Below are 27,542 nucleotides of genomic sequence, written 5' to 3' on the forward strand. Positions count from 1 at the left end.
TCCAATTTCACCAATCAACAGAATACTAAAGCTAAGTGACACAAATCAAGCAACCGGATGCAAGCAACAGAATACTAGAGCTAAGACTTTATCATATCACTGATGTTGCTGCAAGCATGGTTAGTTCAACACTGCATGGAGCACTTCTTACTGTGTTTTTCTTTTGTTTCGTTGAGAATTTGCTATCACTATCCTTCGGTTACGTCTTGAAGAAACTCCGACCGACATCCAACCAATATTTTTATAAATGCCGAGTTGAAAGTTGAAACAACCTCAACCTAGTAAGTTATATACATCATGTTCCAAAAATTCTAGACTGGTACCAGTTGGTTTTGGAGCCGCAAAGCAGAAAGTAAAGAGCAAACCACTCTTATGACTCATTTTCTCCTACACAATGGCAATTGTTATGGCTGTGAATGTAGATGAACTGAGAGCAAGGATTGAGAAGACCCGCTGCGTATGCTTGGAAACGGCGTAGATCTCTGAGATTGGCGCTTTGTGGGGACGAGCACAGGCTCCTCATCAAAGTCTAGACTAGCCGCATCGCTCTCGCTATCATCCTCGCCCTTGAAGACTGGGTGGATGTAAGCATTTTGAAGGTAATCTTTCAAGTTCAGGTTCGGCTCTTTAGTGCGTTCCAATGTATCTTTCATCATTGCTTCCTGCAAAATCAGCCAGATTAAAGAAAACCCAACCCATGAACGCAGAAGTCCTATGAAAGTAGTTACAAGAATCACCAGCCAAAGAGAGAGGGTAAAAACTAATCTCCTCATGTTAAATGGTTCTTCTGATTCCAGTCCCTAATGAAGATTTTTCTCGGAAGTGAGACAAGATCTGAGTCAGTATCATAGTTCTTCCAGTTACCAAGAAGAAAATAATCATCGGATTCTCAGAAACCCAATTGAAATCACGTAAAAATTGGTTGAAGATAAATATAAGGAGAGAAAAACAGATTAGATGTCGTTTATTGACACGAAAAATCAAAGTCAACCAACAGTATTATGACAAATGAAGGACCAATGTGCATTACGATTGCGACAGCTTACTAACCTGCAGGGGGTACCTGACAAATGCCGGTTCATAACGACCTTTGCAGAACCTATGAAACCATATGGTCAAAACTGGGAGTGTAATGAGCAATGGTGTTGACTGGGCAGCTTGTTTTGTACTTAGTAATCCCATTAGAAGTAACTGGGAAACAACTAATGCCGTTATGATGCGCCCATGGACATCAGGCCAAAATGCTGCAGCACTCTCGTACTCCTGATTGTAGACATTTATAATCTACAAATCATAAAATTAAAAAGGGGGGAAAATCAGCTTTTTACCAGACATGTTTGGAGTGAATAAAACAAACTAAGCATGTGCCAAGTAACAGTATACATTCCAACTGAAGAAAAAAAAAAACCTTTTTGGCAAAAAAAGGAAAAATCATTTACCTGATGACGGTATACAATATAGGCAAGGCCAAAGAATATAATGATGAAAGGAAGTAGAATTGGGGTCACTACGGCATAAACAAGGCCAAGCAAGAAATAAAGTTGTATCTGAGGTTCGCCGGTGTTGAAGCCCAGGCTTCCTGGATCCATTGCCTCTTCCCGGTCCTTTTCAGTCTTCACAAGGAAGAAATTTTTCAAGTGATAAATAATCAAAGGCTTCAACCGTAGAATCTCCCCCGCAACTCCAGCCCATCCGTCAACCATTATGTAAGTTATGAAGAAGGTTGCTTTCATTGGGATTGAGACACCAATTGTTTTTGGGATTCTACAAAAACAGCAACTCAGGATGTGTTTGTTTCTTAAATGACATGAAATAAGCAATGCCATACACGAAGCAAATGAACCTTCGGGTATTGTAATTCTACAATACAAGATGACAGAGATAACTCACAATTGGAATGCAAAATAAAAATGGCAATGGGTTCAATGTGATGAGGAGAAATTGACATGTAATTATAGAAGGATCAATATGTGAGACACAGAAACATGTAATTAGATACATATACCCTTTCATTGCATGTGAAAACAATAATTTTAACATTAGAATTGCACTTATTGATATCACAACAGTAGAAGATTGCTTTCTACACACTGGAAAAGAACTGCAAACAAAAGCTTTTAAATCTGTTTCAGAATGTCTTCATAAACAAGTTAAGGACTTTGAATTTTCCAAAGGATCAGAGGTTAATAGATATAGATCCAACAACAATCACAAGACTGTATCTTATTAGGTGGAGTCAGCTATACGAATTCTAGCTCTCCGCTGATAAAAACAGATCTGATTGATCTTCCTAGTTGCAATACATTCCAGCATGTTTCTGAGTATTGTGTGTACACTCCCCCCCCCCCCCCCCCCCCCCCACCACCACCACAATAAAAAAAAAAGAAAAAAAGGTACAAAGCAAAGTACACATGAAGAAGTTCTGAAAATTTGCCTACATCCACAACGGGACAGATACAAATACTCCTAGAGAACAAAATTCTTATCTGCCCAAATATAGTGCCTGTACAATTTTCAACATGCTGGAGCTGCTGGGAGCTCCAAAGAGTGGCCTAATAATAACCAAGTAGTCCCATAGTAACTGAAACACAAGATTGGCCCTCTCTTTACTAAGCGAAACAACTTGGGAAATAACCTTTTTTTCCATCCTCACTTCCCCCCTTTCCTCCTTTTTTCCCTTCATCCCATCAAAGAGAGAATTTGTACGAGCAAAGACTTGCATTCACATAAAATACCTTGAACAAATTCATAAATAAAATAAGACATTATTGTTGTAAAAACTTATGATATATTAACGGAGTAATAAACATTTAAGAGGGCATACTCGTTTGCAGACTGGTGTATAAAATTGTCCAGTTGCTGAAATGCAGTGCCAGTGATAATGCTTCCAAGAAATACATTAATAAACTGGAAAATATAATATCTAGTTGCAGATCTCCTCTCTAGGCCTGATATGGAACTTAATCCCTCGAACTTAGACATTAGCATCAATATTGTGGGTAGAAACAGGAGAAAAATCTTCAAAGCAATTCCAGGAAGAAATCCTTGGATGAATGACTTGACAACCTTCCTGCATGGAGCAAAATAAAAAAAGACAGTGAAAAAGAAACTCTCAATAAATTTTAACTTGTGAGAGATATAAAGAGGGCTGCGTAGGACAGAACACAACCATGGGTAACAGCACAAGAAAGGAGCTGCTTGAAAGACATCTTTTTGAGCAACTAATATCAGGCTAAAGCATTACAACTTATAGCTGAAGAAGAAATATGTTCTATAAGTTATATATTTCAAAGGAAACCAACAAATCACCTATTGAAATGTGGTGAAGCTTCATCAAACGCTACCGTTTTGGACAAGGGGTGGATGCCCACCTGGCAATCGCTCAGCGGTTGCTCCAAAACGCTGCCATTTTGGAGCAACAAAGAACGGAGGGCCAAACGACAACCCCCCGCGTTGTTTTATGGCTCGTTGATTCTCCCGTACTTCCTTGTCACTTAGCCTGCCTGCTCTTTCGAGTGTCGATTCCCCTTACTAGATCAAATCCTCACCGCTGCTTTTGCCTATTAATATCCGTTCATCTCCTTGAGATGGGTGCAACACAGCCTCCGATTGTTTATACCCCATTAGGGTTTTTCATTCTCCTCAAGTTTACGATATCTCACTGTACAGTTTATTCTCCTCTCCGTTCTCTTAGGGTTTTGCCTCTAAGCTGTAGTTATGGTGATTATGGGGCATTTTTGTTAAGAGATCTTTTGTTTGTACAGTGAGTAAAAGAGAGAGATGTACATAGAGGTTGTAATCATTTTTTCCGATAGTGTAGTGAGCTCTCCTCGTCGAAGCTCAATGTGGATGTAGCCCTCTTTAACGGGTGAACCACGGTAAATTGCTTTGTGTTCTTTTTCGCATTCTTACTGCTTTATTTTTGTTTATGCGCAAGTATTCATCTATCGATTGTTCTGTTTATTTGATGTTCTGTTTTGGCTCTAAGTGTTAGAGGTGGCCGAGACTTGTCTCGACCCAACATCACCAATAGGTACAATAAAATTAATTAGTTAAAATTTAAGATCAATGCTTATCCAGAATTAGTTGAAGCAAAAAAAGCATGAAGGCCTAAGTCCCAGCAACAAGCAAAACCGGAGCTTGTCAAATATGAAGTTAAACAGAAAATGAAGCATGATAGTCAGGGACCTAATTACATGACCTTAGAAAGAAACAAACTTAAATAAATATGGGCATCTATGTAGAATGACACTTTAATAAGCAAAATATCAGAAATAGCTCTTTTGTTTCCCTTAGGGTTGGTTCATTATGATTCTGCATGGAGAGTCTTTCAAACTCTGAACAGCAAGAAGAATGGACCAGCAATCCACACATAAATATGAACTGACATACACCAGTCAGGAATGAAGAGTCTGATAAAAGCTACTTCATGTCAGAAGTGATCTTCAACATAGGAAGCACAGGCACCTGCAAGATGGCGCTGTGCTGAACATATGCATTCAACAAGCCTTTGAATATATGTTATTATGTTTTTTGACTTTATAGAACTGTGGTAGATTTGAGACAATTCAGTGAACAGAAACAAAGTTAATACTTCAAATATTTCAGATATAAGACCACCCAATCAAAAAGGTTATGACAGTAATCATGATTGTGGAGAGAGAGAGAGACTCACATTTCAATTAAGGCTTTAAGGAATGGAACTGCCTTCTCTATTCCTTCAATGTTAGCAAGGGATTGTACAAATGCTATGGGAATCATGAAGAAGAATGTCAGGAAGAAGAATGCAACAGCAATAATAAGCCTCCTAATTGCAAGTGAGACATATGGAATTGCCAAGTTATGCCAATATACATCACGGGGCTCTGGAGCCCATTCAGTTAACCACACAGTTGGGTTTCTGGTTTGTTGAGTTTGAGCACAAACAGCAGCTCCCCAACGGGTTCTGAAGGAAACAAATGCTGCTGGAACAGCTGATTTATGATTTTTAGCAGTCTTCTCTCTCTCAGCTGATATCTGACAATTAGGGATTAAAAGAATCAGATGCATAATGAAGAGATGTGCAATTGTAATTAAAGAAAGAAGCACCACAATTAAATCAATTCTTAAGTCATATAAGACTCAATCTTGCCATTCAAAAAGAGGTTTTCCAAATAATTAATTGATGTTTAAAACTGAAAAAAAAATGCCATGCCAAACATAAAAAAATTATCCTCCTAAAACTTGGTACAAATTTGCTTAGAGCATTGCGTCTTTAACATGCCACAACAGAGTCCTGAACCTACTGATAGTATTTTCAATTAAACAAAATATTGTAATTATCTTGGCTGAAGCAAAAAGTTGACATATTGGTGCAACCTGCATGGTCTTTTAAAGCATAGGAACTATATGATGTAAAAAATGTTACTCTGAACTTCTCTCTTCATAATGAATCTTTTGCTTCTTCTTGATACATGTGGTATTTTCCAAAGAATTGGGAGCAATAGGTGATAGCTTCAAGAAGCAAAAGGACTGAAATCGGCTTTGGCTCAGATGAGTAATAGGTATAATGAAGATCATAAAAAGAGGAAAATCAAAGCATTTAATTAACAGGTTGCACTCATCATTGTAGTAGTCTTGACGAGGATAAAACAAAGAATGATGAAGTTTTGGAAAATTAAAAGTATTTTTTATTATCAGCACTAAAGAATAATAAATTTCTATAGTATATGAGAATGAAATTAGCAGGAATATCTTATTAAGCTTAACAATAAGGATGAAAATAGACAAAAGATTTTGTGAGTACACAAACAATACACAGAAAAAATCAATACTTTTTACTTACTTCTTTTGATAGTCTCTCAATCTTCAACATATACAAATCAATTGCATCCACGGTCTTCCCCCAGAGGCCAAGAAAACCAGTCTGATTAATAGAAAATCATTTTACGGACAGGAAGTTAGTTATGCCTTGTAAAACACAGCGTCATCTAGACATAAACACCAATTATAAAATCATAAATAGCCATACGATCATTTGTAATGCAATACCTTCACAGAGGGTTTTCTTGATTGATTTCTGGAAGACTTGAGCTGATAGTAGTCCAGCCAGTTTTGATTTTTCTTTTTCTCCTCGACTAATTCTGAGAGTTTGTTTGCATTATATACAACCTACATGCACATCTAAATTAAGAACATAAAGTACACATTCATCAAAAGCAAAATAGCCAGCTATTCAAGTGCATATGGCACATTTATGAACAAATCTCTGCTTTTCTATCCAAAAAAAGGAACTTGCACACTGTCCTGAGACAATATTCAGAAGAAACTAGTTGTTCAATCGCCACAAGGTAGATGCCAAGCTACCATGGGTGTGGTCAGGGACGAAAATTTAGTTATTAAAAAAGTAACATCACACTAGTGAAATTAAAGACGGCCATTTTGAAGCACCAGGGATGGACATTGCGTTAAGCTTCAGACTAGCCACCATTATTGTAAAACAGCAGGACTTGAAGGCTAACGTCCTCATCCTAACTCAATGTGGCTGCCTTTTAGCTCCTATGATCATGCACATCATAGAGTTATTTGCTAGAAGATGTTTCACTATAAACAAAAATTCAGTTCGAGTTTGGCTTAGTCCTCGTAGGTAATCATATTAATTGTAAGATGAAAACAGTTATAAGTCAAGCAAACTACAGGAAGTGCCTTCTACTTACTGGCCTCAAGTTAGTTGAAACACCAAAAATAAAAGGATGAGAAGCCCTCATGAGAAAGAAGTCTGCAATTAAGTGCATTGCAGATAAATCAAGAATGGTAATATCAAAAGTTGTAATCGCATATTGCAAAAAAAAAAAAGGAAAAGGAAAATATTTAATAAGAAAACAAACACAGATGAAGTAACCAACTTAAAAGTATTATCATACTGCTGAGCCACAGGTGCAATGCCTTCTTATATATGTCCACTGGGAGGGGAAACCTATTTCTCAACAAATTAAATGAAAAGCTTGTTTGAATTTTTTGACCAAAAAGGGACTGCAAAAAGCAGAATGAAAGTTGAACCTGAATGCTAGAGAAAAATATAGACATTCTTTCACTTCAAATAATTCCTGCTAAATTCTTATAAATCAAATTGATAAGAACGATTACTAACCCTCAAGGGGTTTCAAGTCATTTCCCCTAAAATTTCTAAAGTCAGCAGTGCTCAAGTGAAATAATACCCATCAGCAATTATTGCATGCAGCAAGATTGTGATGATTGAAGTTGATGGCACATATGATAATCGGTGAGGACTTCTTCCAATTGAAAATTCATGTGAAATAGCAGTTCACTGCCCCCCTCCTCAAGCCAAGCAGGAGAGAATTCATAACCATTTATAAGCAACAAAGTCACTGTAAGGGCCTCATGAAGTGCATTTGGCATCCCACTTCAGAGTATTTCTATTATTATAATTGTCAGACCTGAAGCTCGCTTCAAAAGGAGCTCTAGATAAGGTTATTGGGTTTGTTACTAGGTAAACTAGGTTGGGAAACCATTCTTTTGAAAAAATGGATAAGAAATATCTTTTCCATGTTAGATTTTCCCCACTCCAGCAGCCAGATCTCCTGATGGAGATGAATGCATAATAATTGAAATCCAATATTCTAAAATTCTGACATAGTTTTAAGTGCTAACGAAGTTGTAGCATGACAAGACCTGATGAGTGAGATAATGATCTGGATGGTTGACCAGAAAAAAATGCTCCACAAGCTCACTAACTGATTCATCAGGGTCTGGTGGCACATTTCTGACAAGTACCTACATAAAAATATGCAAGTTCACAATTTAGTAATGGAACATAAAGTTTATGATTGTATCAATTCAGAAACACAGGTAGACTCAAATTAAGAGTAATTGTATACAATTTTACATGTGATTATGCCTAAGCATAATATGGGGCAGACCAGACCAATAAGTCTATATGAGCATGAGAAGAAAATGAGAAAACTTATTATCTGACACAAGACAAAAAGATTATGGCAATTGACATTTGAAGCTCACTAAGGCCATCGGTAACACAAAATTGCAAGTCTGGCAGTCTACAGATATGATTCCTAACCTCAAGCTTTTAATACCCTCTTATACTTTACCAAAACGGTGATTATATGGTTATTTTATTTTGATAAATTGAACTGTGACCATCTTGAGATGAAACATTGTGACTTAATTCTTGCTCTTGAGAAAATGAAATCTGCAACATACCTATTAACTGAAATCTGCAACATGCCTAGCAGTTTATTTGAAAACACAGAAGAAAATACATGGAAACAATCACTGAGAAAATTTTCCATGATACATTTCTGAATCAAGTAAAATGAATAACATCCATTCACTGCATGAACTAGGAACCTCATATTGGTAAAAGGTTGCTTGAATTTTACTTATACTTAATTTCCATGTTAAGCATCTACTTTAGTATTGAACCCACAACTTTGGCCAGAATCTTATAAACAGTGACCCATGAGGCTAATGGGTTTAAATAAACATGCTCAGATGAGAAAAAGAAAGAGAACAAATGAAAAATTAGAACATAATAGACAATTTCAATGTGACATCAAATTCAGCATAGAGATTTATCTATGCAAATAGTCCAAGTAAAGATGGAAACTTCCAATATTTTATTAATTCCTACTTCCACATAAGATTTCAAGCCTTGATCAGATAAGAAGCAGTTCACATTTTTTTATAGATGAACCAAACTTATCTCAATCATACGTCTTGATAAAAATACATAAAGAAATCAGAATTGTTCATAAGTTAACAATTAGTATCAATTGCTAAACTATAATTTCGTCATTGTTAATAAGTTTATCATAGCTAAATTGTCAACTATGAAATCATCTAAAAGTTTAAATTGTAACGAAATGGGCCGAACAATAATAAGTACGCAGCATGCTAAATGAGATAGAATCAACATACTGTGAACTGATCTGGGCGCCGGTGTTCTGATGCAAGGAAATGCAGCCTCATGGAAGCTATTATCTCATACTCCTTTTTCAGCACATAACATGTCCAGAAGGTAAAGGCATAAGCCATTACTAAATGGGTCCAAAATCTGCAATTCATAACACAGCAAAGTTCAATGCACCAAAAGGTGAGATATTATACGGAACATCTTTCCAAGCCTGAGTTCATTTTTCCTTATTACATAGACTCAAAAATATAAATTTAAATGCTCTACCCAATAGTGGTATGTGTGACGAATGTAATCTCTCTATTGATTGTAATAGAGAGGTTACATTGCTAAACCTAGAAATTCCTAAATTTGCAATCACCCTAATCAAAGGAATAATCAACGAGATTTGAAAGCTGTATATTCTCCTAGCTATACATTGCCTAAAATAGGAGGATATAGGATCTTGACACCTCAAGCTGGGGAATATAGGTTTACCATTCCTAGCTTGCCAACAATCTTCTAGAATGTTTGATTGGATAACTCCTTAGTGAGAACATCAGCAAGCTGATCCTTGGATGAGATATACGGTGTAACATCCCGAAATTTGAAATAATTAGCAATTTTTAATTTCGGCATTTGAGGTGATTATTGAATATTTGAGGATTTAAGAAAAATATTTAATTCATGGGTTTTAGGGTGGTTTATTGAGTTATGTGAAGTTTATATTAAATTTAAATAATGTATTTATGATTATTTGAGGTTATTATTTGAAAATTTCAGAGAAAATAATTATTTATGGTATTTGAGGTTACTATTGAATATTTGGAGATTTTAGAGAAGATAGTTATTTATGATGTTTTGAGGAAATGAGGAATTAAGTCAATTAATTAAATTAATTGGAAACAATTAATTAAGTAATGAAATGAATTAAATTAGTGGATTTTGGAACAATTGGGGTGTAAGTGAAATAATGGAATCTGGAGGAAAGAAAATCACCTTAAGAATAAATTAGGTAGTATATTAAACAGTTGGTTTCACCATATCAACTAAGTGATGGAACACAACTATATCAATTATCTTCATTCACCACCATCTCATGAAACTTCTCCATATGAAAATGGTGTTGAAATTTCATTTCATTATTACTCCGCCAGGGGATATTATCCACTGCCGGTCCCAAGCCCGGATAAAGGAGGAGGGTTGAGTTAGGTAGCTTACAGCCAGCGTAAAATCTAGTCGGATCCAAATATGAATTCTAGACAAACTATCTGTTGGGATGTAACCCCCAATTGTTGTTGTTGTTGTTGTATTAAGCAAGGGTGGCAGCCAGCCCAGCGGTCGTGTGTGAGGGCTTCCGAGCAAAGGGCGCGGGTTCGAGTCCCGCTGGGGAGGGGGGAAAGGAAAATAGGATGGGATTTTGTTCCCAGCAATTGGCGCCATTTCGAGGCGCCGCATGGCGCCCATGCACGCAGGCGCGGGCGGCCATGCCGCGCACACGCCATGAGTGCTGCCGAATGGCCAGGTGGCAGCCGTTGGGCTGCCCTCTGCTCTTGTCCGCCACAGCCACTATCATCTCAAATTTTAATGCAATTTTATGGGAACTTGGGGGACTAAAACTAATGATGATGTTCTCTAATAATAGGCCTAGCAGAGAATAAATTGACGGGCTTTGCAGAGAATTCAGTGGTGAATTTTGCAGAGAATAATTCAGTGGAGTTCCATTGAAATGAGGGTAACAATTGGAGTATAAATAGGGGATATGGGTGTGCAATGGTGGGTATGAAGTGAAGCAGTGGTTGTGAACTTGAGAAGGAATTTTGGCAGTAAGGGAATTTTGAGTGTGTCGACGTTAAGTCATCGAGTTATCGGCAGTTTGAGTAAGAGTGCGATAAAGAAGAAAATCGGTCATATTAAGGCAAGTTCTTATTCCTAATTTGGCAAGTTCAGTTTCTCCCTCTTCTCAAGTTCATGTTTTTAATTTGCAAGTTCTTCTTCCTCTTTGTTTCATTTAAGAGGCAAGATCTTAGTTTTCTTATTAATATGCAAGTTCCAATCTCCATCCTTGTTAGTGCAAGTTCTTCTCCTATTTTACAAGTTTAGTTCCTCTTTTCTCAAGTTATGTTTTAAATTACAGGTTCTATTCTCTATCTCTTGTTATTGCAAGATCCTACCTCTTAATTTTCTAAATTGCATGTTATTTTCCTATTTTACAAGTTATTTCCCTTTGCTAGTAAATTATTCCATGATTTACATTTATACCTATTGAATCTCAAATAGGGTTTTGTATCACCCTATCTTTCCTTGGGAATGATGCTTTATTGTGGATATGCAATGATTTAATGTTGTCTTGCATGAATATTTCCCTATCATGCATATTGCTTCGTTAATTGCATGTTAGTTATATATGAGAAGTTATTGTAAATATGCATGTTATGAGGATGCATAAAGCATGTGCATGAAAATGATTTTTAAAAATGTGTAAAGGCCTCATGATGCGCACAGCGGAAGAGTCCGCAGGATATATCTGCAGAGAAAGCGTTGAGCTCAAAGTTGAACTTTGGTCTCAAGTTTATGATATAGACTTTGGTCCCAAGTTTATGATATAGACTTTGGTCCCAAGTTCATAATATGGACTTCGATCCCAAGTTTATGATATGGACTTTGGTCCAGTGTTCAAAAACGCGCTAGGCGCTAGTCGGGCGCCAGGCTGGGGCCTACGCTTAGGGCGCCTAGGCAGGGTCTAGGCGGCGACTAGGAAAAATGATTTTTTTTTTTTCTAAAAACCTTTTGATGTAATTTGATATTATTTTCAGGTAAATCAAAGTTGAAAAGACAAGTGAAATAATGGAATTAAGACTCAGAAAATAAACTATTATATTAGTTATAAGTTCAAGAAGGTAGAAGTAGCAATAATACAACATAAACCATATCCGAAGAATCTAAGTCTAACTATCTAATTGGTCTTCTTCCTCTCCATATTCTTCCAATACACGATCTTCATCGGACTCAAAATCAAATTCATTGATTTCTTGCTCATCTTCTTCTTCTGATTGAAAATCATCTTCATGAAGCTCTCTCATTCTAGAACTTCTTCGAGCTTGAAGCATCTCGTCTGCTCCCGATGCTTCACCAACCACTTCCCAAGTGAGCCCCGTACCAGGATCAACTTCTTCATCATCTTCTCCATCAACGATCCATCCTTGTGCATTACTAGCATCACTAGCAAGTAGCACATCAACATTCCTTTCCTTCTCCCTTTTGTGCTTGTTCATCAATTTCGCATTAAATTGAACATAGACTAGATTGTTCAATCGATTCACGTCTAGTCTATTTCTTTTCTTCGTATGTATCTACATAAATAAAATAAAAGCAATATCAATATAAATGATAACTGAATAAGGATAACTAATTGATAGTAAATAAATATAATTCATATATACACTAACCCCTTCAAAAGTGCTCCAATTTCTTTCACAACCGGAAGAACTAGTGGTTAACGAGAGAATCTTTCTCGCCATTCGTTGCAAGTTTGGAGTTTGATTTCCATAAGTCATCCACCATGTAACTACATAGGTCAAACAAGTATAAAGTAAAAAAATTTAATTTATACACTAATACACAATAGAAAGGATTAAAAGAATTTTATACCTGGATTATAATTGTCATCATTTTTCGCACACCCTTGAGTTGCCCACGATTTTCCAAAAGCTCCATCTTAACGAGTATACTTTGGCAACTCAACATTTATAACATGGCCTTGCAATTCACCATCATAATGATAAAACATCTCCACACAGTTAAAAAGCCCATCCATCACTTCATTATCAAGTTGTATATCCATATCCTTGAAAAAGTAGTAGGGATTCAAAAGGTAAGCTGCAAAATGTAGTGGACTATCTATCTAGCATATCTTTTACCCTTGCTTCAATAATCTCCATAATAGGCTTATAGTTCTTTTCAAGATTATTTAAGGCCTCCTTAATATCTTCCTTTGCTTGCTTAATCTCTCCACATAAAAAGCCCATAGAAGGCTTTCTATCCGCATCAACAATTCGAAGCCCCTTCACCAAAGGTGCAAAAACTTTAAGGCATATAGTCACACCATTCCAAAAAGCAATGCTCATCACAGTAGCATAGGCTACTTTCCCTTTAACAATCTTTGACCATTTGCACTCCTCCCATTCAGAGTTGGTAAACATTGCCCTCAATTGGGCCTTTTTCTCCATCAAACTCTGTAAAGTCAAGAAAGCAGAAGCGAATCTAGTGACTCCTGGTCTCACTATATCCCTCTTCTTCGTAAATGACCTCATTAAGGACAAGGTTTTATGGTGTGCATAAATGAAGATTGTGAAACTCTTGGCCTGATCAATGACTTTCTTATACTTCGGTAGTTTTCCAATACTTTCAAGCATCAAATTGATGGTGTGAGTAGCACATGAGGTCCAAAAGATATTTGGCCTCTTCACCTTCAATAATTTTGCCGCTCCCATATTATTGGCAGCATTGTCGGTTACTACTTGGATGACGTTTTGTGGCCCAACTTGCTCAATGCATTTATCCACATACTCAAAGATAAGTTCACTTGTATGTGCTTCATCTGAAGACTCTCTAGAAGAAAGGAAAGCAGTACCTGCATTAGAATTAACACATAGATTCATGATGCTCCTCCTTTTTCTATCTGTCCAAGCATCTGTCATAATGGAGCACCCAGTTCGTGCCCACTCTTCTTCATGCTTCTTCAATAACTCTTTTATTCTGTCAACTTCCCCCTTTAATAGTGGTTCCTTCAATTGGTATTGACTGGGAGGTTTGAAGCCCGGCCCAAATTGACCAACCGCCTCAACAAACAATTTGAAGCTATTATTGTCAATTGCATTGAAAGGTATACCAGCTTCATACACCCATCTAGCACAATATTCACGAACATACTGTGTTCTCTCTTTAAATAGTGCTTCACTAATAGTTTGTTGCCTTTGGCTCATTCTCGCACTCAAACAAGTTTCAGGGCTGATGGAGCTTGCAAACTTATCGATAGGGCCAAGAGTACGGGACATTTTTCTGCTACCTAACTCTTGCAATTCATCTTCATCATCCCCTTCCACTCTTTCAGAGATATTAACAGTTGATCTCATCAAATCTTCCTCCTTCTTCTTATTTTTCCTCTTATTCTTTGCCTCGGCAATAGCATTCTTACATTTGGCTTGATCAGTTGGAGAAGATTTTGGACATGCAGAAACATTTCCAGAAATGTGGCCAATGTGTTCTTTTACTCTGTAAACACCTCCAGACATAATTTTACCACACAACTTACATTTAATTTTATCCATATTTTTTGGATCAATTAACATTCCATACTCCCATCCGACATCATTTGACTTCCTTTTAAGAATTGAGGAGGCCTCGGACGATGCTCCCGTACTTCCAGTCCTATCCGAATCATTCATTTCACTTCCTGACTCCTGTTTTTCCCTGAGTATTGAATAATTTCAATAATATACATTAAAATTTAACTAAAACTCATCTAATGAAATGAAATCAGCTGCTGCTTGAAGTAGCAAGCTGACGCAGCAAGCTTGCGTATTGCTTGCTTGCTGCTTCAACGAGCAGCAAGCAAGTAGCAAGTTGCTGCTGCTTGCTGCTCGTTGAAGCAGCAAGCAAGCAATACGCAAGCGAGCCATGAGCAGCTTTGCGTTGCTGCTTGCTGCTGAGTTGCTGCAGAAAGGCAAGCTTGCGTTGGCGGAGGAAGATGGATGGTTGGATACATACCGCAGCAAGACGCGAACGGCGACGAGAGAGAACGACCAACAGGCAACAGGTGAGGTCGGCAGCAACGAGAGAGCAAGACCAAGAGAAGAGATCAATGGCGGTGGCGAACAACCAAGAGGAGATCGAAGGCGAGAGAGAGAGAGAGGAGCCGCGATGAACACAACCAGAGAGAGAAAGGGAAAGGGGATCGGGAAATAGAGAAAGGGAGGGGGAAAAAAGGTTGGCCCAAGACGCGCACGACCTAGGTGGCCCAGGTCGTGCGCGACCCAGGCGGCCGCCCAGGCGGTTAGGCGCCGCCTGGTCCGCCTAGGCGGCGCCGCAGACCGATTAGTCAGCCATGGCGCATAGGGCTACCGAGTAGCCCTAAATCGCTGCGGCCGGTTGCCGCTCAGCGCCTAGGTGGCGCCTAGGCGGCCGCCTAGGCCGAATTTTCGAACACTGCTTTGGTCCCAAGTTTATGATTTTAAAAGATTGCATATGAGCATGGATGCATGTTTCATCATTTTATCATGTGAAAGTACCTTAAATGGCATTCATAACTCTTTTGCTTCACGACTCTTATGCTTGCTTTCTTCCAGTTATACTTGCTGGGTCTTATGGCTCATATTTGCTTGCATCATTTCAGGTAAAGGTAAGACTAAAGAAGAGGGCGAGTCAAGTGGATCTAGAGCCTTGGGTATAAGTGTGTACAAAGCCGTCTCAATCAAAGGTCCTTGGGGGGGGGGGGTGTTTTGTGGTGTGTAATATTAAGTTATGCTTGTTTATGTTTTAGATCATACCCCTGAGGGGATATGGTGGGTTTATGGACCCTGATGTGGTGTTTAATATTGAGTTACTCTTGTTTACGTGAGCAAGTGGACACTATTGTGTTTGTCTATGAGTAAGAATGTATGAGTGTGGCTTCCGTTGTCAATATCAAGGAGAATGTGTAATGTTTTTAATGAGTTTTAGCATTTATGTCATCTTGTTGTGGGTCCCTAGTTCGGGGCGCTTACATACGGTGTGCAAAATTATTCTATCGTCGAGCTTTTCTTTTATAGAGTGCCGATCTACTTCCACATGTTTAGTCTAATCATGTTGAATAGGATTGTGAGCAATGCTAATGGTCGATTTGTTGTCACAATACAATTTCATAGGACCTTCCCACTTAATCCTGAGATCTTCTAGTATTATCTTAATCCAAAGCAACTTGCAAATACCTAGTGCCATAAACAAGAAAAAAACAAGAAAAAGAGGTAAGGTAGGGTACGCTAAATGAATTCTACCTATCCAATTATCTCTATCCATGGTCATATGTTATATAAGGCCGTTATATCTCATGTCATATATAAGGGTTTCCACTAAGTTTTCTTTGGTCACCCTCAACCCTTTTTACTAGATTTAAACAATTATATGAAAATTAATTTTTTTTTTCAAATTACATAGTGCCATAGGCTATTATAAGTTGTAATACTCGTAGAGAAAACAAGTTTAAAGAAAAATAATGATCAAGTATTGTTAGAAATACAAATGAACTTGTATAGGAAGTTGAATTATGGTGAATTACAATGTCCACTCACATTCTAACCCTAAAAAAGATCCATTATGGAATCTTGGATCAATTGTTCAAAAAGAAAAGGATATTATGGAGGATGTTACTCACAGAATCAAAGGGGGATGGTTAAATTAGAGAAGTGTAGTCCCATTTTATGAAATCACAAAATTCTCTTAAAGCTAAAAGAGAAGTTCTTTTTTCTTTTTTTGGATTACAATAAGACCATCATTGTTGTATAACTCAAAATATCGGGTAGTTAAGTGTCAATATGTGTAAAATATAAGTGCAACTCAAATAAGGAAATTACATCGCATGTATGGCCATACAAGAAGAGGCAAAATAAGGAATGAGATTATACATAATAGGATTGGAGTGGTACCTATTGAAGATAGGATGAAACAGATGCAACTAAGATGGTTTGAACATGTGAGAAGAACACCAACGAATGCACATATGAGGGAGTGGATGAAATAGGGGAGTTTTGAAGAAAAAAAGAGGGATGAGAAAGACAAGTAAAACTTGGTGGAAGCCCTTAAAAATGACACAAGATATATCGGCCTTAATAAGATATAGTCACGGATAGAGATGGCTGGAGGTCTACAATTCAAGAATCCGACCCAACTAGTGGAATTAAGGCTTGTGATTGTTGTTGTTGTACAAAATTTACTTGTTGCTTAGCTCTCATGCAAGCAATAGAAGAAGATTTAGAAAATTTGTGGAGTGAGAATAAGTGTCAAATGCACATCTTTTGAAATATATACAAAAGCTATGAATGTAAATTCCATGGGGTTGAAAATAATGAGGCAGAAAAGTAAATTAAATAATAGCAAAATTTAGCAAAGAAATAGCGCTTACCTATGTGATCCAGTTGGAATGTTTGAGATTGAAAGTTTGTCTATGTTGCTGTAAGTTAAATTAGAATGCTCTAAAGTACCATTGGTAATATTAACTGGCACCATGACTGTGAAAGCAAGAAATGAAATTGGAACAAAAATTTTAAGCCTGCATTTAAAAATTTAAAAAAGAAAAGAAAAAGGAGGAGGAATAAGATCAGAACAAAAAAGTGAAAGCAAATCATATTATTATACAATTAATATCACAAGGTTAGGCTACTTGTCACAAAGCCAAAAAATAATAAAAGCACATAGGTGAACACAAGAAATGGACATATACAGTATGTATAGAGTTTGCATATATGTCCTACATAAAGAATGAACTAATTATCCAAACGAGCCATTTTTTTTGCTATTTAAGTATATGATGACCATGTAAACTCAAAAGCATAAATTACCATTTCTTGCAATGATACATAATCCTGAATGATTTTGCATCAGAATATATCTTGTTTCTACAAACTTGATTTTTGGGCATCCTATTCCAACACTTCATAATTGGGAAACAAACTGATGCAATTCCTTCTAGGCATTTGCATAGGTTGATCAATTTTTTGGCCATGATTTAAAAAAACAAGCATGTGCAAAAATATGAGCTTGAAGGAGATGAAGATGTTAAGATGGATGCAGTCATACAAGAAAAGAGAAAACTAGTACTCGGTCTTCCCTTTGCTAGGGTCAGGGGAGGGTCAGATTTGTACTTGGTCTTCCCCTTGCTTTTTTGCCAAGAGGTTGTTTGCATGACTTGAACCTGTAACCTTGTGGTCACAAAAGAACAGCCTTACTGTTACTACCAAGGCTCGTCCTCAGTTGTTCATGAGAGTCATAATGTGTTCTAAATTATCATGACCTTACATACAGGGATAAGTAAACATCATCACCATCTCAAGGATTAGTAGTGGCTCTTACAATGCATTACTGAAATGTAGTTTAACAATTAAAAAGCCCTCATGTCACATGTTAAATCTTTTAAGTATAGTACTTAATCAGTAGGCACCCATGCTGATCACAATAGGAAAACCATGTAAAATTCAGCTTTCAATCATTCAAATAATAAATTTGATAACTTATTACCAATGCCTTCTAAAATCATTCATAGAAGAACAAATATCTGGTAAAATTGCCGCATATCATTCATCCTAAATAGGTCCAATTTCACAAATGACGAGGAGATGAGAATCAAGGGAATTGAAAGCTACTACCACACACCCTATCAGGTAAATCCTCAAGTAAGCAGCAGAATCCAATCCTGCATGGTCAATAAGCTCAGGCTCGGGCATTTGTAATGCAGCAGGCATCCAACTCAAAAACCTCACATATGACCGGAAGTCCAAATTGACGAGTTTTTGCACAAATGCACCTGTGTGCGTTGGACTGCTTCTTAAACCTTTTAAATACCATTTTGGAAAGTAAACCCTATCATTAATAGGCTGGATGCGAAGCACCGCAAATGCCACAAAGAAAGCAAATGCAGTGAGGATGTTGATAGCTGCTGCAACCATTATATCACTAATTGTAGCCATAAATCCTCTCCAAAAAGGATGTAGACTTTCCTGTACGCATAGAGAAAATTTGTTATGTCTCATGTAATGTAACATTTGAAGAAAACTCAACAAACATGATGACTGATTTGAATGCAGCGAGTTACAGAAAAATTAGTGGGAAAGGAAGTTGGAAAAAAGGCTCTCCTAAAAGGCATCCCTGGTGCATGACCCTTGCTTTGCAAGGGTCGGGGGAAGGTCATACCTTGTACAAAACTTTCCTCTTGCTTTACTGAGAGAAAAGGACTGCTAAAACAGGTTCAGCAGGCAATTTATTAAAACCTAGAAAGTAGACACGACTATTTAGCAGTGCAGCAACAGCTAAGCAGAAATTCATGAATACCTATACAGTGAAGTACCGTAGCAGCAACCCTTACTTGTTATGTCAAGTAACAACAATATTTATCTTCTGATTCATTTCATTATTTTTTTTCCTTCCTTTCCATTTACTATTAATTATTAACTTTTTGACGTAAATGAAATAATTCAATACATACATTTTCTTGCACCCTTCATCAGATGAAAAACATCAACCAATCCCAAGTTTCACCAATAAATTGAATGACCATGGTAAACTTTATATGTTCCTCATACATTCTTCTGGCAATCATTTCTCACTCTTTCTATATTTCAGTTCCAGCCTTCAAGTTGAACCTTCAGGACTTCTTGCCCACGAATTGAATTGAGCAAACACAAAATACTATCAATCAAAAAGCAAATGATACATTCCCAAGGATTGGCCTAGCGATAAGAAGCTATGGTTGCCTCCTTTTGATACTAGGGTTCAAAACTCCATGGGAGCAAAGCCCATACAAAAATTTCTCTGTGTTTGCTTAGTGTGCTTGGTTTGTGAGCTATTGGGCGTATCCGTGAGTTTACTTAGTGCACCCAAAAAGTAACATAAAATTCCAAAAAACAAGCAACCCCCCCTCCCCCCCCCCCCCCTTCAATTTACACAATTTATATGTGTGTAATTACAAACTCTACCCAACATTAACCTCAAAACCCCCAACTTGTTGGGCTTCATTCTTCACGCCTTTGACCCCCATTTCATGCTAAATTACATATAAACAAATATATATATATATATATATAGGGTTTAAAGATTCATACTGTCAATATCAGAACTTGAAGTCTGCACAGTGCTTGGCAAATCAAAGAAAACCCTTTTCAGCACTGAGCGAGACCCTGATGCTGGACTCTTCCTCGTTGATCCGAGTATTGGTCTTCCGAGAGAGAGGGATCAGGACATGAAAAGACAAAGTTCCATTCCCATAACTAAAACGACATAAACAACCTTATGGGCAACACATTTCTCCTTCTCTCAGTCAGGTGGGAGTCAGATCTCTTGGAGAAGGCGACTTTCTTTTTTGTTTGTTTTCCACTCTCTCTCTCTCTTCCCCTCTTAAAAGGGAAAGAAAGCGATAGAAAATAACAGAAAAATATTAGGTGTATGAAGAAAAACAGGGCCCCGTAGACAGCGAAAATGACGACGACGACGGGTTGAATATTGAATTAGGATTAAACGCTCAAAAAGGGACACAGAAACAGCAGGGTCGGTGTGTGTGTGAGTGTGGGCGCGCGTAATCGCATGAAGCGTTGGACTTTGAATCTTCGCTTTTTAGTCGGCGATTGTTGTCCGCAATAAAGTGCCTGCTGCTGTGTGTAACGGCTACTTTTAATGACTCTTTATTTCAGAATATATTTTGCTTTCAAATTTCTCTCTTTTCCATTTTTTATCGATTTTTTTTAAAATAACATATCTAGAAAAATTCCCAGAATAGTATTTCGAATAATAGTTTGGGGTTAATAGTATTTTGAGAATTTGTTTGAAAATAATATTATTTTTAACAAAAAATATTTTTTTTATCATTATATTCTTACATATTTAAGTAACGTTACAATTATATGAATAGTGGGACGACAAAATTTATTTAAAAATTGTAATTAGTAGTAATATATATACATTTAAAAAATAGTTCTAAATGAGTTTTCTCATGCTATTAAAATAAATTAATTTGTTGACCTATGGTGCTATAATCTAGTGTATTCTGTATGTTCTGATATTAGAGTAGATGAGAGTAAGATTTGATTTATAACCTCTTCAGTGAATATTATATTAAATTTGAAATTTGTTATTGTGTGAGTGAGTTTATAAATTCTTTAATGTGGGTAAAGGATTTGATCCAATTCATTAAGGACAAAAAAAAAAAAAAGCAAAGGGTTGGGTCCTATTCATATCACAGCAGCTTCTTGCAGGCAACAATTTAAGGGGAAAATAAATTAAATATAGACAAGGGACAAACATCAAAACTTGTGCCATGAGCTCTTGCCTTGCATTAATTATAAATAAATGTAAGAACTAATAAAAAATATTAGTGATGAAGGGTTGAACAGAACTTGTCAAGCATAAGATGCAATAATTAAAATGTTTTAAACATGCAAAAGGCAAATCAATGGACATGGAAACAGGCGAGTGTATAGTATAGAATGGTGAAAGTTGGTATCAAAAAGTAAAAAGATAAAGATACTAAAAAGGATAATTTAGTGATTTTTTTTAATTATTGAATAAGATAGGATAAAATAACTTTATAATATGATTACAGATAAAATTAATTAAAGACTTGAATTCATATATCCACCCTCAATTCGTAAGATGAATGCCAGTTGTTATTGTTAATATGAAATTAATAATTTTCTACTTTTAGTAACCATATCCATTCAATAAACTACCTTCAATTTGATGGGTCCAGCATGTTTGAAATTACATCACCATTTAGGTCTGATTTTCATTATTTTTAATATAGATGTACCCTACAGTGACCTCAATTGGACACCTATGCCCCATCTGTGACCAGAAGTGCATGAATCATGCAAATATATATATATATATAGATAGATATATATTAATAGTATATTCATCCTATCTTGGAGTGCTGTGTCGGCACATGATCCCCGCAAAACAATACTTATTAAAAGCAGCATCGATCATACATAAAATAACCAAAATGATGGGAAACAATATTGTCAACCCAACGTGTCAGAACCCAAATGGGAGCTTGTTTTAAACAGCCAATCGAAAAACTAATGGGTATCCTTGCCAGTACAATAATCTTGACAGGTCTTTTCAGTTAGTTCCATAGGCGTGTGAATATATAACAATAAGATCCAAACAATAAAGTTCGTGGCATGTCAGCAATTGGACAGCTCAAAGTCAAGAGGAATAACAATATACCCCTGAAGTTTGAGCAGTTTTCATGTCACAGAAATCTGGACAACACCTCTAGAGATGAGAAAACAACCTCATACATAAATAAGAGTATTTCTTCAAGGAGTTATTTACTTGATTGCAACAAGAAGGTGAATTCATTGGATACAAGTTCCAGGACAATATGCACTACATCAATGAAATGATACAACCTACAGGTACAATGGGATAGCCCTACATGCAACAGAAGCAGTACTGATGGCATCTCCAGCAGTAGATCGCAGCGAAGAATCTTTGTAGAGAAGTGGCATACTCATTCACAATGAAGGGAAAGAGAAGCAAATTCTGGGTTAGTTCTTCTGATGAACAGCAATTTGGTGAATGTCCATGTCCTTGAGCATAACTGATCGGCCGCACGAATCGCATGGGGCAGTTCTGGACCCACAGAGACTCTCGTGCTCTGACAGCCCTCTCAATCGATCTCGTACATCTGCAGCAGTAGTTCCAGCTGGAACCGTATCTCCACAAAACCTGCATGTGATTAGGCGCAACGGACAATCTGAGTTCTGGTGTTGCACCTGATCAACAAGAGAGAAAAAGTGAGGCAACCGTAAGAACAAGTATACACCATGCTATTGAGTTTGAGAATTTCATTTTGCAAATCATGTCTTTGCCATATTACTTAAGTTTCTCTTCAATAACCATTGGCAACTTTAGCAATTGGTGTTACAAGCTTATAATGCTTGGCAAAGGAGCTAAAGTCAAATCTGCTGTTAGTTCATGTACTTACTCCTGTACATCATCTCAAAATCTAGCCATAAAGACTGAAATTAATGCCCCTTGATTGAAAATCTTGCAAATCGGATTCATGAAAACTGACATTTTTGAAAATCTATAAAAATTTAAAATAACATTTTTCATTCCTAAAAAAAGAGTAATAGCCATTTTGCAACCAATGAGTCAGCTCACAGATTGATGGCCAAGAACCCATTCTGATAATAATGGTTAGAGAGCATATAGTTTAGTAGTTACCAGAAAATAAGAATTCAAATTGAGTATAAATCCAAAAGCAGGAAGAACGTCATTTACCATTTTTTCCTTCTCAAGTACAGCTCCACAGGGGCAGTGAAGTGGCTCATGAAAAACCTTCATGTGCTTCTCAATCTCTCCTTGCTGGAAAGCTTGCCCACATCTGTCACAGTGAATATGATTTTTGGCCTCTTCAACCCTGAGAACAACCCCACAACCAGCATGCTGACACGCAACATTATGTCTGCTACAATATGCCTCATGCAGGGCTATAGTCCGAGCAGGGATATAACGCCTGCAATTCCTGCACTCAACAGTATCCATTTCCATAGCTGATGAAGAAGAAACAGCATGTTGACCCACCTTACGGTCATGGTTATCTTGAATAGATACTGTTATCCAGTACTTTGTTGTCCCCTTGAAACCATATATACCAATGCTGTAAGTACCTGTTCCCAAGTTCTGGTCCTTGGAACCAAGGATCAAAGACTTTGAACCCACATCATGGGAAGACCATCCATGCTGGTGTTGGGATGGGAACAAGAGAGGATGTCGAGCGATGTAAAGATCAGTATCCCCACCATCTGTGCCTGATTCTATCTTTACTTCAATGTTGGCATCCCCAGAGGAAATCATCCTCCATGTTTCTTCATCTATTGAGAACTTGTAATACACATAGTTCCCTTCCTCAACGGTTCCAGATTCTGAGATTCCAAATACAAGTGGTTTCAGGACATGTTGATTATTTCCCTCTGAAGCAGAATCAGGACCCACAATATCCACTTCTATATCTGTTTCTAAGACTGATACACTTGAAGATGGCTTTAACTCGAGAACACGTAAATGGTATGTCAGTGTACCATAGTTGACTTTAAGCACATCATGCTGTGAAAGAGTTGCATGCTGGCGAAGGCTTGTTTCAAGTACAGCCTTGTGATTGGGTATATCTGAAAAGCCCAGTTCATCTGGTTTAAGTTTTGCATAAGTTCCTTTCGGAAGCCAAACATAATGAACTTCAATCAATGAAGTTGTCAGAGCATCAGAATGGAATAAGTTATTCCACACATGAGAAGGAAGTCCAACAGAACCTTCCTCGGCAGTGAATTCAAGGACACCAGCATGTGTTGTTCTATGATTTTTTCCATCATCCTTACCATCTGAAGCAGCCGCTTGATCAATAACTGACAACCGGAAATGCAGGGGTCCTTTGTCAAAAGCACCTTGTTCAGACAACTCAGTGAAGCATGATGGAGGCAATTTAATTTTATCTCCAATCCCCTGGTAAGGCACGGCTTCCAAGACACGATAAAACATCACTCCTCTTCCAGCAAGTAAACTTTCCTCCATTTGCTGATCAGCCTGTACAATGTAAAAAGCATATGGAAAAAAGAACTCACAGTCAAGCCCAACCAAAGAGTCAATGATCCAAGACATGGAGGAATAAGCCAAGGGAAAATGGTGAAAAAAGAAAGAGCAGCATTGAATCATAGATACACAAAATTGTTTCACCTCCAAAAAATAGAGAATGTAATAATTGAAACCAAAAATGTGCACTACCATTTTTGAAACAATTTGTCCACCCTCCCTTTGTGGTGGCACCTTTAGCCAGTTGACAGTTCAAATTCCAACTCAACGTTCAACTCTTTGCAGATGACATACAGTTTATGCAAGTATCAACACCAATCCAAAGTCCAAACAACCCCCCACGCGAAAAGAAAAGAAGAAGAAGATTCCAACATAGACAAGCAATGCTGAGTTTGAAATCAAACATCTTGAGATCTATATCCGATTCTTGAAGACATCTAAAACTTGATCTTTTAAATGCCACAGAATATGAAATGGGAAAAGTTTCTAAATCACTAGTCCATAAGTGAATGCAGGTCCCAGATGCACCCCTCTGTTGCAATTTTAACCCTTTCTTAGAATCGCATTTTGCATGGAAGATTCTATCAACAGTATTGGAAATCTCTTTTATCATAAAGGAACTAATTCATTAAGATTTTTCTCAATTTAAACCATTTGAACATTAGAATACTCCCAGGCAGGGTAATTTACCTTAAATCTTAACAGCAACATGATTCATCAGTCATCACCCAACAACAATTTAGCCAAACATTTTTTTTTAGATCAGTTATTGCAATTTCACCTATAAGAAGTAACAGATCGATGGCAGATTGGGGCCCACACCCCCAAACAAAGTTCCCGCTGAGACTCCATATTATAGTGTATTTATGATTATTGAAAACAGTATGTTGGCTGTAATACCCCGAGAGCCCAGAGAATGGTAGTATATATCGAGGATACCTTTTGGGCTAAATGTAGGCAAAGAACTCCGGTGTTAAGCATGCTTGAGCTGGGAAAGTTCAAGAATGGGTGACTCCCTGGGAAGTTCATGTAGGCCTATCAGGGTAAGTTGTTTTGATCTTTTCTATCGCTCGATATAAGATGTTACAAATGGTATCAAAGCCGAACCTTGGTGAAGGCAGTCCAATAAGGGCAGGGAGTAGCGCCGAGGCTCTAAGGTCTGTACAAGGAGCGATTTATGATAGACTTCTAGGATGGCAGCCCCTAAATGGGAGAGCTGGGACCCTTGGTGAAGGCGATCCAATGAGGGAGGGGAGTGGCGCCAGGGCTCTAAGGGCTGTATAAGGAGCGGCTTCTAGCAGACTTATAGGATGGCAGCTCCCAAAAAGGAGAGCTAGAACCAGTTGTAAGGTCGCATGACGAGGACGTCATGTGCTCAAGGGGGGGAGAATGTAATATATCGAGAGCCCAAAGAAGGATAGTATAATCGAGGATAAGTAAGAAAGGAAACAACACCAGCTGAATATCATTTGGACTGAATGTAGGCAAAAAATTCCGGGATTAAGCGTGTTTGAGATAGGAAAACTCAAGAATGGGTGACCCCATGGGAAGTTCACGTAAGCCTATAAGGGTAAGTTGTTCCGGTCATTCCGATTACTCAATACGGAATGTTAAATTGGCCCTCCCAAAACTTGTGAAATGCTACATTACCTTGCACAAGACTTCATCAGAAATTCTTACATGCGTGATTGCCTGCCTTGGCCCTCTATCAAAGACACACCTTTGGCTTACTTCGTCTATTGGCAAGTAATTTCAATCACATTATCGGGTTTGGGTTGATATGTTTAATTGATTATCCAAATCAAATTAAATTTTCAGACCCACTCACAACTAAAAACATAAGGAATCCATCCTCCCAATAATTTTACTTTCCATGCCACAACCCGAAATGGAAAACAAGACATTCAGAATCACACGTAGATGCATCGAGAATAGAACGAGGTTATGACATATTACATCACATGCCAAATCCTTAATTTAAAAAAATAAGGGTTTTCTTTTTCCCTAAGAAATCCGCAATAGTCGACTGAATTAGATCAAAACTAAGCACGGATCATTACTTGCTACTCAGTCGATGGAAAAGTTCAAGAGACAGGAGGGAAGCGAAATAATCGGACCTTGAGTTGCGCTTCGGCGGCATCGAGCCTGCGAGATCGCTGGGCGGCTTCAATGGCGTCGCGTTGCTTAGCGGCCTCTTCTCTGGCTTTCCTCTCCCTTTGCTGCTTCAATCTGGCCCTCTCCTTCCTCTCCTTCTGTTCCCCCTCCAGCTTCTCTCTCGCTCTTCTCAGCTCGAAATCCATCACTTCCTTTCCTCTCTCTAAACGATCTCTGCGTATATCTGTTTATCTAGAGTTTTTGCTGGTGTGCAATTAACGTATCCAATCGAAAGAGGATTTGATCCGATTAGGCGTAGTTTCTGCAATTTGATGCGTTCCGATAATCGTTTGCTTGGGTTATGAATATGAACCTTCGGACGTCGCCTTTCCGGATTTCAACTGTTCAATCGGACGCGGTTTTTCCCTTCTCGAATGTTCTGGGCTCTTCTTCAACCCACGGGCTGTATTGCTGTTATTATGGGCCCTCAGGCCCAATTCCTTAAATTTAAACTCAAACTAACTCAATCATGATTAAATATAAAATTGAAACTCAAAATCTACTTTTGGACATTGGAGCGTTACATAATTTACTAAGAAATTTGATCAATGAAACCCAATCCACTAATTTCATGTAAATTTGATTTTATGGATCAAATTCGACCAATCTATTAGATTAGATGTATATCAACCCATTGAATTAGATATTAAATTATATCTATATTATTATATAAGTTAATACCTTCTTTATAAAGTTTTGTTAATAAATGTTTTTTAAAATATTTTTGTTCAAAAAATAAAAAAATAATTTTATAAACAATATTTAAACTTACGATTTAGATAACAACTAAATTGCCAATAATTTTATCACAATATCAAAATTTAATTTGATTAAAACTTTACATAAAAAATATAAAATAAATTGTAGCTGTCGAGTATTATCAGATGAACCTTTATTTAAAATTACTTATTTATTTCCATGAATATGACATGTGTCATTCTTTCAGTGAGTACTTAAATTGCACTCATTGAGATATCTTAAAAGTTTTTGTAAAGTTTCTTAACTTTCAATTAATTTTGATCATTTCCTCTAATGAAATTAAATCGGTTTGGTTCAATTTGTTTGTAATTTATCCAATTTTTGCTGTAATTTTTCAAAATTTATCCTTTCTTTCTTTAAAATATTAAGTCTCTGTTCTCTT

General features: G+C 37.3%; 2 protein-coding genes across 4 annotated transcripts; both read right to left on the reverse strand.

The window, feature by feature from the left end:
* On the reverse strand, window positions 1-20,222 carry LOC127792120 (CSC1-like protein At3g21620). 3 transcript variants are annotated; one of them, XM_052322484.1, is made up of 13 exons: window positions 19,759-20,222; window positions 18,851-18,927; window positions 18,314-18,657; window positions 17,067-17,213; window positions 8,935-9,070; window positions 7,672-7,773; window positions 6,031-6,150; window positions 5,825-5,905; window positions 4,676-5,016; window positions 2,825-3,070; window positions 1,440-1,764; window positions 1,051-1,284; window positions 1-662 (listed from the first exon to the last, which is right to left on the reverse strand). In XM_052322484.1, exons 3-13 carry the CDS (start codon window positions 18,625-18,627, stop codon window positions 405-407), a joined length of 2,304 nt encoding a protein of 767 aa, XP_052178444.1. In that variant the 5' UTR covers window positions 18,628-18,657; window positions 18,851-18,927; window positions 19,759-20,222; the 3' UTR covers window positions 1-404. The 3 variants fall into 3 exon arrangements, with proteins under 3 accessions (XP_052178444.1, XP_052178443.1, XP_052178445.1); XM_052322483.1 differs by lacking the exon at window positions 18,851-18,927; XM_052322485.1 differs by lacking the exons at window positions 18,314-18,657; window positions 18,851-18,927 and having other exon boundaries at window positions 19,759-20,221.
* A 1,713-nt stretch (window positions 20,223-21,935) lies between these two features.
* On the reverse strand, window positions 21,936-26,741 carry LOC127792567 (uncharacterized). Its single transcript, XM_052323100.1, has 3 exons — window positions 26,365-26,741; window positions 22,943-24,241; window positions 21,936-22,431 (listed from the first exon to the last, which is right to left on the reverse strand). The coding sequence occupies exons 1-3, from the start codon at window positions 26,545-26,547 to the stop codon at window positions 22,204-22,206; spliced, it is 1,710 nt and encodes a 569-aa protein (XP_052179060.1). The 5' UTR covers window positions 26,548-26,741; the 3' UTR covers window positions 21,936-22,203.
* Window positions 26,742-27,542: the final 801 nt, after the last annotated feature.

Source organism: Diospyros lotus, chromosome 15 (genome assembly GCF_014633365.1).
Source record: "Diospyros lotus cultivar Yz01 chromosome 15, ASM1463336v1, whole genome shotgun sequence".
NCBI classification, from domain to species: domain Eukaryota; kingdom Viridiplantae; phylum Streptophyta; class Magnoliopsida; order Ericales; family Ebenaceae; genus Diospyros; species Diospyros lotus.

Coding starts and splice junctions, on each gene's coding strand:
- LOC127792120 (XM_052322483.1), bottom strand. CDS start 18,627: ATGGCTACAATTAGTGATATAATGGTTGCAGCAGCTATCAACATCCTC. Junction 17,214..18,313: donor TTGAGGATTTACCTGATAGG/GTGTGTGGTAGT, acceptor TTTTAAATGCAG/GCTTAAAATTTTTGTTCCAA. Junction 9,071..17,066: donor ATTCCAACTGGATCACATAG/GTAAGCGCTATT, acceptor TATGAATTGCAG/ATTTTGGACCCATTTAGTAA.
- LOC127792567 (XM_052323100.1), bottom strand. CDS start 26,547: ATGGATTTCGAGCTGAGAAGAGCGAGAGAGAAGCTGGAGGGGGAACAG. Junction 24,242..26,364: donor CCGCCGAAGCGCAACTCAAG/GTCCGATTATTT, acceptor TACATTGTACAG/GCTGATCAGCAAATGGAGGA. Junction 22,432..22,942: donor TACTTGAGAAGGAAAAAATG/GTAAATGACGTT, acceptor CTTGTTGATCAG/GTGCAACACCAGAACTCAGA.